At 42.5% G+C, this 13,002-nt stretch overlaps 1 protein-coding gene across 7 annotated transcripts in view; it reads left to right on the forward strand.

The window, feature by feature from the left end:
- AKAP13 (A-kinase anchoring protein 13) overlaps positions 1–13,002 on the forward strand; it is a 334,648-nt gene that overhangs the window by 173,748 nt on the left and 147,898 nt on the right. For 6 of the 7 annotated variants that reach the window (XM_057725147.1, XM_057725148.1, XM_057725149.1 and 3 more), the window contains exons 7-8: positions 2,105–5,204; positions 8,915–9,048. In XM_057725147.1, the coding sequence (XP_057581130.1) occupies positions 2,105–5,204; positions 8,915–9,048 (3,234 nt within the window). The remainder of the gene's footprint in view (positions 1–2,104; positions 5,205–8,914; positions 9,049–13,002) is intronic. The other variant, XM_057725152.1, reaches the window with a different exon arrangement.

A 13,002-nucleotide genomic window follows, 5' to 3' on the forward strand; every position in this document is an offset into this window, starting at 1 on the left:
TAAAAACATTACAGACTCCCTGGTAGCGTTTATCATGGATAATATAAACGTCATGTGGGTACATCTCTCTTGGCCGCAGGATCTGAAAGGCTACGTTTAGATAATTTTTCCACCCATTTTATTTCAGAATTGATTTGATTTGGAAAAAGCTTGGCAATAATTTCATTTAAGGTCATCTGGGGTGAGCTCAACGCCAGACGGTTCTTTGGGAGCAGGCCGTGCTTGTTTCGGAGACCAGCAGGCCAGGACGCTTCATAGCAGGGTTGTAGATGCACCCGCCTCTGCCTCTCTGAGTCGTATTTGTTCTAGACTAGGCGTCATTTTATTTTTCTCTGAAGAGACTGCTGGAAGGTCAGGTTTTCCTTTAGAGCTCGTCTTACTGGGTGAATGATAGTCCGTTTGAAATGCCAGGCTGCCTGCAAGGTGTGTGACTATTTTACAGGAAACCAAGAGAAATCAGAACTGTGAGAAGATGCATATGTTAGGAGCATCTAAAATTTTTCAAGCAACGCAACTCTTTTCTCCAGATCTCTGTTCTGTTATGTTCACCCTTTATTAAATTTAATGACCTGCTCTCATAACTTTTTGGAGTCGGTTACACTGTCAGCAGGAAGGGAAGCAAGCAATTTTGAATACTCTTAAGGAGCACAGCACAGGAGCTTTCAGTGAAAATCCTTCTTGTACTCTCTTATTAGAGGGACTTTAGTGAGCATAACTCGTTTTACACTTACATGTGTGAAGTTTTACATCAGACCGAGTGAGTAGACAGGAATCAGCTGATGATGGAGTACTGTAAGTGTGCTCAACACAGAAACGGAGTGGGTAAGTGAATGAGACGATGGTGTGCAGTGGATTCAAGCGAGATTATTGTAATCAGATAATGAGTGAAGAGCAAACCAGGTGTTATATAAATAGTTTTGGGAGTTCCCTGGTGGCCTAGTGGTTAGGATTCTGGGCTTTTGCTGTGATGGCCCAGGTTCAGTCCCTGGTCTGGGAACTGAGATCCCACAAGCTGCGTAGTGCGGCCAGAAAAAAAAAAGAAAGAAAAAGAAAAATAGTTTTTATGTGTTAAAAAAAAATAGTGTATAAGGATTCCTGAAATTTTGACACAAAGGTAAACCCACTATAAAGATCAGCTATATTTGTTGTTCTCCATTTTTTCCCGAAGGCTTATCTACATGTGCTTGCGGTTTTTGTGTAATTATAATCTTAGATTAACTGTAAGTGTTGTTTATTTTCTGAAACATTATACTATAAATACCTTTTTCTGATCTCACTGTGGTCTTCATAGTTAACATTTATGTGGCGGCATAGCATTTTCCATCAGGCTGATTAACCGTGATTGTTTTAACCTTTCATGTATGTATAGTTGGTTGTATCTGTTTTTCAAGTTGCAAAAACTATATTTGAGATGACCTATAATATCCTCAAAACACAGTACCATCTAAGAATAATCAAGAATTAGGTATTACTCATTCAGTATATTCCTGTTTATTTAATATTCAGTATTTGAGGAACAGAAGAACTGCTTTTATCAAAAAGTAAAAGAATTGACCATGCCACTCTTTTTGAAATAACCCCATAACTAAAATTGTTAAACTAGATTGAGTGGAGCATATTTTGGAGATTAAAGGATGCTGCGTAACTCCTCAGTGAGAATTTAGGGCATGGGAGCATGTCTGTGCCTTGAGAATGAAGAGAGAATCCAGATTGTTCAGGATTTGTTTTTACTTGTATATACGAGGCGGGATAGAAGCAGCCTCTGCCGCTCTAAAGCTCCTTATAAAAATATCTTTCTCAGCTGCTCATTTGAAGATAGCCACTGTGGATATTTTCTAAAATAAGACCATGATATAGAAAATAGTCATATTGTATATTCTTACCGTTTTTATCATTCTAGTGGTTATGCAGCTATTGATATAAGAGGCAACTGATGTCAGGAACAAAAGAGAATTTATTTGTATTTATTTAGGTTGGCTTATCCTGTGACTTTAGAAGGACTGGAATGCTAGTGAATTCTCCCCAATAGAATTTCTGCTTTTAGGTATCAGTGACATCTTTTCCCCTGGACAGTTTTTTAAAAATATCTTACATTTCTTCCTAGAAAAGAAACCTCAAACAGATGGATAGTCTTATGCCCTCAGTGGTGACTGCACAAGAACCTTCAAGTCTGCCCAGTGACCAAGATACAGATGGTCAGTTTCTTCCCACTGCATCAGAGCCCGCAGCCAGCCAGCAGCTTGCTCCTCCTGAAGATGCTGAGAACTCTCCATACTGCCAGGGGAGCTCTGTGGGGCAGATTGAAAGTTCCTATGATTTGTCAAGTGTGGTTAAGAGAGAGACTACAGACTCTTCCTGTAGGAAGAAAAATATGGGCATGGAGAGAAAAGGAGACGAGGTGGCGCCAGCACCTATCGTGGACTCTGGGACTGCGTCTGATCCCACCAGCTGCCTTCAGAGCACGCCTGATTGTGGAGGAAAGGGCACAGAAGGCCTTCCATCCTGTGGAGTCAGAAATGAAGAAACTGGAACAAAATCTTCGGCAGTGGCCACAGATCAGGAGTGTCCAGGCAGTGGAGGCAGCGTTCTGCAGGGAGGTGTGGCCCAGCCTTTCTCTGGAGGTGAACTGGTGGTCACGTCACTAGCAGGTGCCAGCGTACCAGAGATTGCGGGGGAGGTGGAAGGTGGTCTCATGAACCCAGATGCCACCATCCAGAGGAATGTGCTTAAAGCAGGGGAGAGTATAAAGGGAAGATCTGAGAACTCAAATATGAGCACAGCTGGAGCCTCTGACATAAAAGTCACAAATGAGCCTGTGGGTGAAGCCAGCGTTCCCAACAGTGTCTCTGCCGCTGGTTCCCTGAATGCTGACAAACCTGCCGAATCGTTACTTGCAGTTAGTAATGGAGAAACCGCCATTGAGAAGACTGCAGAAACGGAAACTTCTGCAAGTTGTGAAGGGAGTGCTGACACTCCAGGAGCTCAGGACACTCAGTTAATTCCAGCTGCTGCAAAAGATGAGATTTCAGGAGGGCTTGAACCTGTCACTCCCTTAGCCAGCATGTGTGTAGCGGTGTCACCCTCTGATTTAGCCTTTCCCAGGCCACAAGAAGATGTTATGCCAAACCAGAAATCAGAAATGGATTCATCTTGTGTTAAAAGCCCAAACAGCAAATCACCCATCTGTTCTACAAGTGGAGATGATAAACTTTGTGCTGGCTCTGCATGTGGACAGAACACAGGGACTTCTAGTGGTCTGTTGGCTACAGAACACTTTGATGACATAGTTACCCAGCCTGAAAGCACCACCACAGGACTGCTCAGCACACAACCCCCGCCCACTGCTAGCTGCTCGGAAGGCCCACAGGCTAACACAGCCACCCTGGACCCTGTTAGAGACACCCAAAAACATGCGGATTTCTGTCCTCTCCAAGTTTCACATAAAGAAAGCCAAGGAGATTTGAAACTAGAAACATCTTTAGCAAATATGCTTGAGGTGGTACCACATCCACATGCTCTTGTCCCCAGAGTTGAAAAAGAATGGGTGTCAGACCAGGCGGTAACATCAGGCAGGACTTTCTCTCTGGCAAGCAGTCGCGGCAGTGAATCAGTAACCAGAGGTGACGCACTTTCTCTTGTCCCCTCCCAGAATGAAAAAGGAACAGCAGCTCTTGAACCACATACAGATTGTAGGGATGGCCCAGACGGAGATTCGAATGATCCGGAGAAGCAGCCACCAGAGGACAGTGCAGGGGGCCTGTGCACACCCTCCTCTGCTCTAGATCTTCAGCCCAGCATGGGGAATACCAGTCCTGTAGGACCTGGTGGGGAGCATGAGCATCCCTGCCTCTCAGCAGCCCCTAAAGTCCCGAATATTGAGGGGGCCACTGACTCTTCCCTGCTCCATGTGGGTCAGGTCCATTTGGCCTCTGATTCCATTTTGACTGAAGAAGGAAAAAATCAGGTGGTTCCAGAGAACCCTGCCACTCAGGGACCAGAAGACAAGGATAAAGCAGTGACCTGTTCCTCCATTAAGGACGACTCTCTTTGTTCAGGAACGTTGCAAGAAGAGCAAAGAACAGCATCTCTTGGGCAAGAGGCCCTGGGATTCCATGAAGAACCTGGCTCAGCTGCCTGTACTGAGGTCAGAGCTCCTCAGCACGGTAATTCGCTGGGCACACCCTTGGCCTGTCTTCATGCAGAAACTAAACATAACAAGGAAGTGGCCTCATCAGACACACAGCTGACTGAAGGTGGGGCTGCACAGAGCCTGGTGCCACCAGGAGCAAGTCTTGCTGCAGACTCAAGCCAGGAAGCCTCGGGTACAGAGCAGGACAGCTCACCTCCATTGCCAAGTCTGTTACTAGATGGGTCCAAGGCTCTTAATTGCGATCCATCTCCTGCTCTGAATGTTGAGGTGAAAAACACTCAGTCCCAGGGGAAGACCACTGCCTGTGAGGTGAGTGGAAATGTGGCATTGGATGGAGCGGTGGTCAGCACTCTGCAAGGAACCATTGGGGCCGGGAGAAAGGATGTACCACACAATGTCCAAGACGTCCAGGTTCCACAGGTCTCCTTGAGCCAGGAGAAGAATATGATCCTGGGTTTGCCGGGAGCTTTACCGGACAAAGGCGTGACTGGCCCCCAGAGTGTCACTCCCCCAGAGGTGATGTCTCTGGGTTTGGAGAAGGAGAAGGTGGAGCGAACAGACGGCAGCTGTAGCACAGGCGACTCCAAGGAGGTACCGGTGGATGAGGAAGCGCATCATGTCCCGCTCCAGGGCACCACAGAGACAGAGCTCTCAAGCTGTGGTGACAAGGCCCCGGGCAGGGGAAGGGGTGCTACCCTTCTGCCCTGCAGCGTCTCTGCTGAAGCCGAGCATCTGCCTGAGAGAGCAGACTCGATTGAGGAGGCTGCGAGTCGCATAGTGGATGCTGTCATAGAACGAGTCAAGGCCTCGGGAGCCCTGATGACCGAGGGGGAAATCAGTCACGTGTCACTGCCCTGTCCTTACGAGTCGGGCCCAGGGACTGAACAGCTAGAGAGTGCTTCTGCAGGGAAGGCAAGTACTTTCCAGCCTGTGGAGACCCCGCCAATGGGCAGTAATTGTGGAGAAGCCTCTGGGTACCTTGCAGGATGCTTTGCTGGAAGGGAGGAACCAGAGAAGATTACTCTGCCTGTCCAGGGACCGGCACCGGTAACAGGTAAGCAAAGCTGAGTACAAAATCAACAGTTCGAGAGACAGATACCCTTAAGGGTCTGTAAATGTGCTGGTAAAAATATAGGTGTCGTTGTTGTTTAGAGGCCTTGCGTTCATCAGGTAGGTTGCCAAGTTACTAGTCAACACCATCCGGAGAGGCACGTCATCTCAGGCTTGAACAGATTTTGCTTCCTGTATTCCAGACTCCTGGCTTGAATGCCTAAAGCCTATAAATGCTCTGTCTGTTGCACTGGAGCAGTTGTGACTTTCCTAACCGGGAAAACAGTGCCTAGATCCCAGGTGTCCTAAAATGATAAAGGAATTTAGCAGATGTTTTTATTCACAGGGCTTAGTCCTTTTTCTTGAGAATCATAATAAACAGTGCTGAAAACGTGCATTTTATTTACAAACTGAAATCCTTTCTTTCCCTATCATCTCAGTCTGTGTCCTGAGCAAATTTAGAGTCAGAGTGGTTTCATAAACAGCTCTACGTATCGTCCTAAGCTCATGGCCCAACATCCCAAATGGTGGTGTTAGGTCATCGGTGGAGATTGAGGGGAAGGGAACTCCCTCCTTTTTCCTGCCTGAGGAGCAAACCTCCAGTTCCATTGCCTGTTGCTCTTGGGCAGCAGTCTGGTAATTGAGGACCCTGCGCAGTGCAGGGGATAGGATACAGGATTTCCGCATGAGCCTAGTCTGCTGAGCTGCTGTCACAGGGCAGACGTTGTGTCTGCTTATCTTGGTGAAGCAGCTGCAGCAAGCAGATTGCTCACACAGCAGCAGCCCGTTCCATCTGCGGGTAACCATGTCCAGAGAGAGCAGAAAGAAACCACTGGTGCTCAGTGGAAAGAAACTATCTGAATAAAACTTCTTATTGTGGGTTGAGGCTGAAGCTCAAACTGCAGTCGGACTCGGTTTTGACTCCTGAAGTCGTTCAAGGTCAGTTTGATTCACACTTTGGGACCACCACCTGTTACCAGGTATAGACAGAGGACCTGTCTCCATGCTTGCTCTCAGGCTCTCGTAGGTAAGAAGCCTGTTTTGTTTTTACTCTTTGATTGTTTTTGCTGTTCTTTCTAATTTTTGAAAACCTCATTACAGTAGTATGGGTTAAGAGTGTGGGGGTGGGGCATAAAAAGAAATGAACAAACAGAATAAGGAGAGAAGTTGCTTTGGAAAAAGAGCAATTTAAACACAGTGGTCATTTTCCCAATAAAGGGTTTTTAGCCATTTATAATCTATTTTTCTAGTTGAGGGATTTAAGAAACCTGAGGTAGTATTTTTGGTGACTTAAGGCTTTTTGTTTTATTAATGTCTTAGATTTTTAGTAATCAACACATTTCTACACTTAATCTCAGAATTTAAATGAGAAGGTCTGTAATTTTTAAAATAAGGCACAACAACAAGTCTATTTTGGGGGCCCTGGCAGGTTGACATTTCAGAAGAATGGGAGTGGCTGTAAGCTGATGCCTGACTATGTTCTTTTCATTTGGGTGCTGCGTCTTTGGCCACATGGGCTAGAATTATTTCTCTTTCTGGCTCAGTAGTCAGAATTTAATCCAAGTAAGTACGAACTGTGTAAGGTTTGTGTTTATAGTACCTTATAGTAGAAACCAAGAAGACTTTCAGACTTTGATTTTTAATAGTACACAAATATAGTAAAGATGCTAAGAAATTATGTTTAAGATTTTTGAGGCCTTAGGAAAGAAAATGAGACAAAAATCAAGTTTCAGTAGTGCCTCTGTGTTTGGGGTTGGTGGGTGTGTGTGGGCGAGTTACTTGTTCTGCTCTGCAGAGGAGTCATTTGTGTTCCATGCTCATGATCTCAGAGGACAGAGAGAAGTAGCCAGTGATGAAGCAATTGGTGGTTTTTTCAGAAAATAGCCAGGATTGGGGAAAGTCCCGGGTCACATTGCCCTGGAGAAAAAGCACCTGAATGTGATCTCAGACCAAAGGGTATTTTCTAGGAAGTTTGTTTCATTTATGAATTTAACCGTACTGTTTTGTAAGTGAAGAGGCATCAATTTAAGTGCTGTTTTGGAAGAAGCCACATGGCATTGCTTCTGTTTTTATATACTGCTGTCGACAAAGCCAAATAGCAGTTGAGATGAGGAAAACACAAAGCTTCCAGTTAGAATGAGGGGACATGGCCCTTTACCCATCAAGAGCATTGACCACAGTGCTTTAGGAAGTTAATTGTGCATGACTGAGGCCAGACCTGCAGGGGCTGCCACCACCCCACAAGTCTCAGTAATCTCTCTTTACCGCTGCAACTGGTTGCTACTTGCCAAGGTACATATTTTCAGTTGATGGATATAGGATAGTGAGGATGTGTCAGAAATCACATCCCCAAATAAATAAAATAAAAATCATCAATGCCCTCCCCCCCTCCAAAAAAAAAAACAACCCCGTATCTTACTCACTTAAAAATGTTTTAATCAAGGAATACTTCTAAGGGGGTTGCTTAGTCAGATTTTTTTTATTTTAAACTTTAATCACATTGTATGAAATGTAAGACATTTTGGTTCTTTGGGCAAGGAAATGTATTTGCCCATTTTTTACATTGTTAGTAAGATTATATAATTAAAAATAAGAGCAAAGAAAGGAGACTTACAAATGTTCATTTATAGGAATGTAACTTTCCTAAATCTAAAGTACACCTTTATACATCACAGTGTGTAAAGGTATATACACTATCACAGTGTGCTATTAGAATACAATCTTAATATATTTTATTGACATTTATAAAAAATTAATATGATATGATATATAATATAATATAATAAATTTGTTCTTTGGTGAAAGAAGCCTCTGTGCCCTCTGTTGTAGCAAACATTTTTCTCTGCCAGAGTAGTAGTGTGACTAGAAAAGTTTCCAAATGAAATCGAGATGATAGTTCCATTTGTATTTGGATTTTCAACGTGAATTTTGACTGTTTAACCATCAATCCCCTTTAAAGAAGTGTCAAAGCCTAAATTTTACTCAGGCATCATTTTATCACTTCCTTCCTGTATTAGCTTGACCAAAGGGTAGTCACGTAACAAAACCACTACTGTTTGGTCTGTTGAGCATAATTCTAAAGAAAACATGAAAAAAACTTTTTCTTGAGAAAAGGAATTGCTGTTGACAGTTTGTAATTATGTTTTGGTTTGGGAAGAAATAAAAACTCATTTACTAAGAATAGTTGTCTTATCAGTTGCAGTGATGGGTAGGTGAGTTGGTGTAGTATGTTTTTAAAGAAAGACTCTTCCCAGCGGCTTTATCTCGTTCTCAGTGGCTCTTTCTGTTTTGCCCTGTACAAATATGTACAAATGTCTCTTGCCTCTTTGATAATGGTCAAGATAGACTTGTAGCTTTAGCTATTAATCTGTTCCCTTCAAGCTTGTGAGCTTTCTTTTCCTTGTGCAAGTCAGCACCACTCATCGAATTGTCATGAAAAAGTCAGTAGTGAAAATGGAAGTTCAGTGGACATTGAACTGAATCTTCCCTTAGCTACAAACCCACACAGAGGGTGGAGGAAACCATACAACCAGGTGATGAGGGACTAGCTCAGCACAGGATCAGAAATGACACCAGTTCCAGAACAATACTTTATCTGTTAACACAAAAGCAAAGGCAAACAAAACACATGAAAACTTGGAGCATGTTGTGTAAATAGTAAGGCCCAGGAATCAATTTTTCAAATGCACTCTGTAACCACCTTGTTCTCTTCAGAAATGCCAGACACGAAAGCTGAAGATGAAGTGGATTTTCTGAGTAATACCAGGGAGAATTCAGTTTCTGAAGAGGTGGCTGTAGGAAACATAGCTTCTACACCGGAGGTGAAACAAGGCCCAAAGACCCAGGCGGTAAGTCTGTATGAGCACAAAATGTGTTTAGCCTGCTCTGCTGTGTCTGATTTATGGCCTTGTTTGGGGGATTTTTTTGCTTTACAGTAGGGTTTTTTTTCCCTTTTCCCCTTGTTCCCTCATCTACACATGTGGACATGTTGCGGTGAAGCTTTTACATAGTATAGTTTTAGAATAGACTCTCCTGCAGGGATCCCTTGGAGATTGTTTTGAAAAACGCTTTCCCTGTGAGCACAAGATTTTCCAATTTGTCATGAGGTTTAACATGCCACGAGATGGTAATTACCACAAAAAGGGATCTATTAACGCTTCTTAAACCTGACTCTAGTTTCTTTATATAGAAACTGATAGCAAAAATGAGATTTTAACTTAAAGCTCAATACTGACTAAAATATGAAGTGTCATTTTTAATGATGAAAAAGGTTCACTAGGTTTTCATAACAGCTCTACTGAGACATTAGTTCACATAACTGTACAATTCACTCATTCAAGTAGGGTGCACAGTTTAGTAGTTTTTAATATATTTACAGAGTCTTACAACCGTCACTACTAATTTTGTAACATTGTCATCATGCTGAAAAGAAACCCGCTTATTCATTAGCAGTTCATCGCCACCTGCCTGAGCTAATAGTCGCTAATCTCCTTTCTGTCTCTATGGATTTGCCCATTCCGCAGCATCATATAAATGCAGTTATAGAATATGTGGCCTTTGGTGACTGGCTTCTTTCACTTAGTGTAATGTTTCATGGTTCATCCATGTTGTAACATTGATCAGTATTTCATTTCTTTTATTGCCAAGTAATATCCCATTGTATGGATATACCACATTTTTTTGTACATCTGGATTGTTTCTACTTTTTCACTACTGTGAATAACAGCTGTTATGAACATTTGTGTATATGTTTGTGTGGAAACACATGTTTTCATACTTAGTAATGGATATGCTGGCCCATATGGTAATTCTATATTTAATATTTAGTAAGTTTTCAAAAGTGGTTTTCTTCAGGGTCTTGAGATTATTGTTCTTGTTTAAAGCTGTTCACTTGTAAAACAAGAGAACTTAAACTTGTTGAGAGAAACAGTGCTCTAAGCTTTAGATTCCACACTTGTTTAAAACACACACACACACACACACACACACACACACACATCTTTTAGAAGCTGGAAAATCAAGTTACTGGACTGAACCATGTTGCCCGTCAGAAAATTAGTCTTCCTTGTCTAGACTTGAGGGTGCGCTGTGTTTGCTCTTCAGAGGGCTATTTTTTCATAAAGTTACCCCAGTAGGTAAATAGAACTAAACCCTCCCAAACTGTTTCAAGCACGTGGATCATGATAAACAAGCTTCATTTTATTGGAGTACAGTGGTGCTGACTGTTCTCACCCACCCCTTATTACAGATAATATTCATGACTAATGCCTGGGTGGCTACTTGTACAGCAGGCATTATCCAGACAAGTGTTGCTTTTGCCCCTGGGGAAAGAAAAGAGAACACACCCTGCATGGGTACTTGTGTCTTTGTTTCCAGAAGCCCCTAAAAAAGGGAAGGAAGGAACAAACTCACATCCTTGAATTCAAATGCCTGTTTCTTAGTCCTCCATAAGAAGTCCTGCTGGTTAGTGTCCTTGAGTACAGCCTGATGCTTGGCCATAGACCCTTTGCTTTCCCATGAGGGTATCTCTGTCCTGACTGTGTCTTGACTATTATAAAGAAAAAAACAAAACACTGTTGTTGTTTTTAAAGAAAATTCCTCCTCTCCTTGTCTCTTTCCTCTTCTCATTTTTCCTCTAGTTTTAGTAGTTGAGAGAGAGAATTTTCCTCTGGTTGGCCATCAAGCTTCATTTTACAGATAAAAGAATTAGCCCCTCAGAGAGTCACATGGCTGGCTCACAGTCAGAGCCTGCTAGAACGGGAACTTGTAGTTAGGTTCTAACCTAGGAGTTACCCAGCAGGGTGCCTTCCTCCCTGACTCTTCCCCCAGGCTCTGTGACTGTGGGTATCTTCTAAGGAGTATCAATATGTAAGAACCATGTAATTTGTGTGTTGCTGGGGGATATCTGTGCTTTGTGTCTGCCTCCACTTAGTGTAGTTAGAGAAAGCGTACGTTAATTGTATTTTTAGTTCATGAAGATTTTCAGGTCTACGTAGTGGAGAGTTTTGTGTTCATAGCATTCTTTTTTTGGGGGTGGGGTGGGGATGTGCGTTGGGTCTTCATTGCTGCACATGGACTTTCTAGTTGTGGCAAGCAGGGCGTTGCGTAGCAGGGGTTACTCTTTGCTGCAGCAAATGGGCTTCTCAGTGTGGTGACTTCTTTTGTTGTATGGCCTCAGTAGTTGTGGCTCATGGGTTTAGTTGCTCTGCAGCTTGTGGGATCTTCCCGGTCCAGGCACCGAACCCATGTCCTATACATTGGCAGGAGGATTCTTAACAACTGTGCCACTAGAAAGTCCCCACAACACTCTTAAAATGATGTGAAATCTCACTAGTGACCTCCCCTCCCTGTTGCTCTGCCAGCCTTCCCTTACTTGCTGTGGATTGAAAGGAAGAAGCATGGACACACACCCACACACACACACACACACACACACACACACGCACTTTGATCTTTCCCATGTCCCATTTTCTTTTCTTTTTTTCCCATTTAACTTTTCTCATGCTATATTGATTGAGAAGTTCAGAAACGTTTTTGGTAAAGGACAGAGAGTAAATACTTTAGGGTATGTGGGACGTATAGTTTCTGTAACAACTAATCAGCTTTGCTGTTACAGTGTGAAAGCAGCCAGAGGCTGCATGTAAACAAGAGTGTGACTGTGTTCCAATAAAACTTTATAGAAATTTGAATTTCATATCATGAAATAATTTCATATCATGAAACACTCTTTTTTGAATTTTTTTCAATCATTAGAAAGTGTAAAATCTACTCTTAGTGTTTTTTTCCACGGGCTGTACAAAAACAGGCAGTGGCCTAGTGGTGGTAGTTTGTGGGTCCCTGGCCTTGAGAATACTTGTGCATCAGTGGATGAAAAGAAAGAGAAATCAAGTAGAATTTTTTTCTTTTCTAAACTGTTTAGGCTTGGGGTGAAAGCTCTGGTTATTAAACTGCACGTAGCAAGGTGGAGAGTTCTGGTTCTGTGTTTCTCCTGAATTTGCTTTTTGACTTAGTCTCTCCAGGGCTCAGCTTCCTTACTCTATTCGTCTTCTAGAGTCTGAAAAGTGTTACTTGAGCTCGTGATTGCAGTTGAGGGTGGAGTGGTGTTCGTTTAGCATTATTTAATTCAATCTTTTAGACACATGCCCAATCTATGTGTTGGCCTTGGAAATAAGCCAGTCTTCTCTTCATTGACTCATTGTTTCATTGAATCATCGGGAAATGTAAAATGGGAAAATATTGTGTATCTTATGCTTTGCTACTGTCTTGGAAACCTAGAGCACAGGTTTATAAAGGAATTAGGCAGTATCAAGAATAGTGCTTAGATCCTCAGAGAAAACACACGTATGTGTTAAATGCTGCTGCTTTCTCTATACGTGATACATGGTCCTAACAGATGTTTCTTCACCGAATTGAAAATTGTTCAAAATTCCAGAGACCAAGTTTTGTACACAATATGGTCCATTCCTATTAGTCAGTTTATCAGCCTTTTATAGTTGTAGTTTGTTATTAAGTATTCCCAAAGCCTTAATACTAGTTACAATTTAATATTCAACATTATCCCTTCTTACATACATTACTGGTTTCAGGGTTCTCAGATTACCTTTTGTAGTCCTCTTTTTTCCTCTCAGTGAGTTGATATATATCCAGTACTTAGAGCCTGACATGGGCTAAGTACTGCTTAGCATTATTATTGTTAATTAGTTTCATGTCTTCAGATTCCAATATCCTTTTTACTCATTTAAGTAACCACCAGCATATGGTGGTTCCTAAAACAATCAAACCTCAGTTTCTGCTTCTTGGAC

This window comes from Hippopotamus amphibius, chromosome 2, assembly GCF_030028045.1.
Source record: "Hippopotamus amphibius kiboko isolate mHipAmp2 chromosome 2, mHipAmp2.hap2, whole genome shotgun sequence".
NCBI lineage: Eukaryota > Metazoa > Chordata > Mammalia > Artiodactyla > Hippopotamidae > Hippopotamus > Hippopotamus amphibius.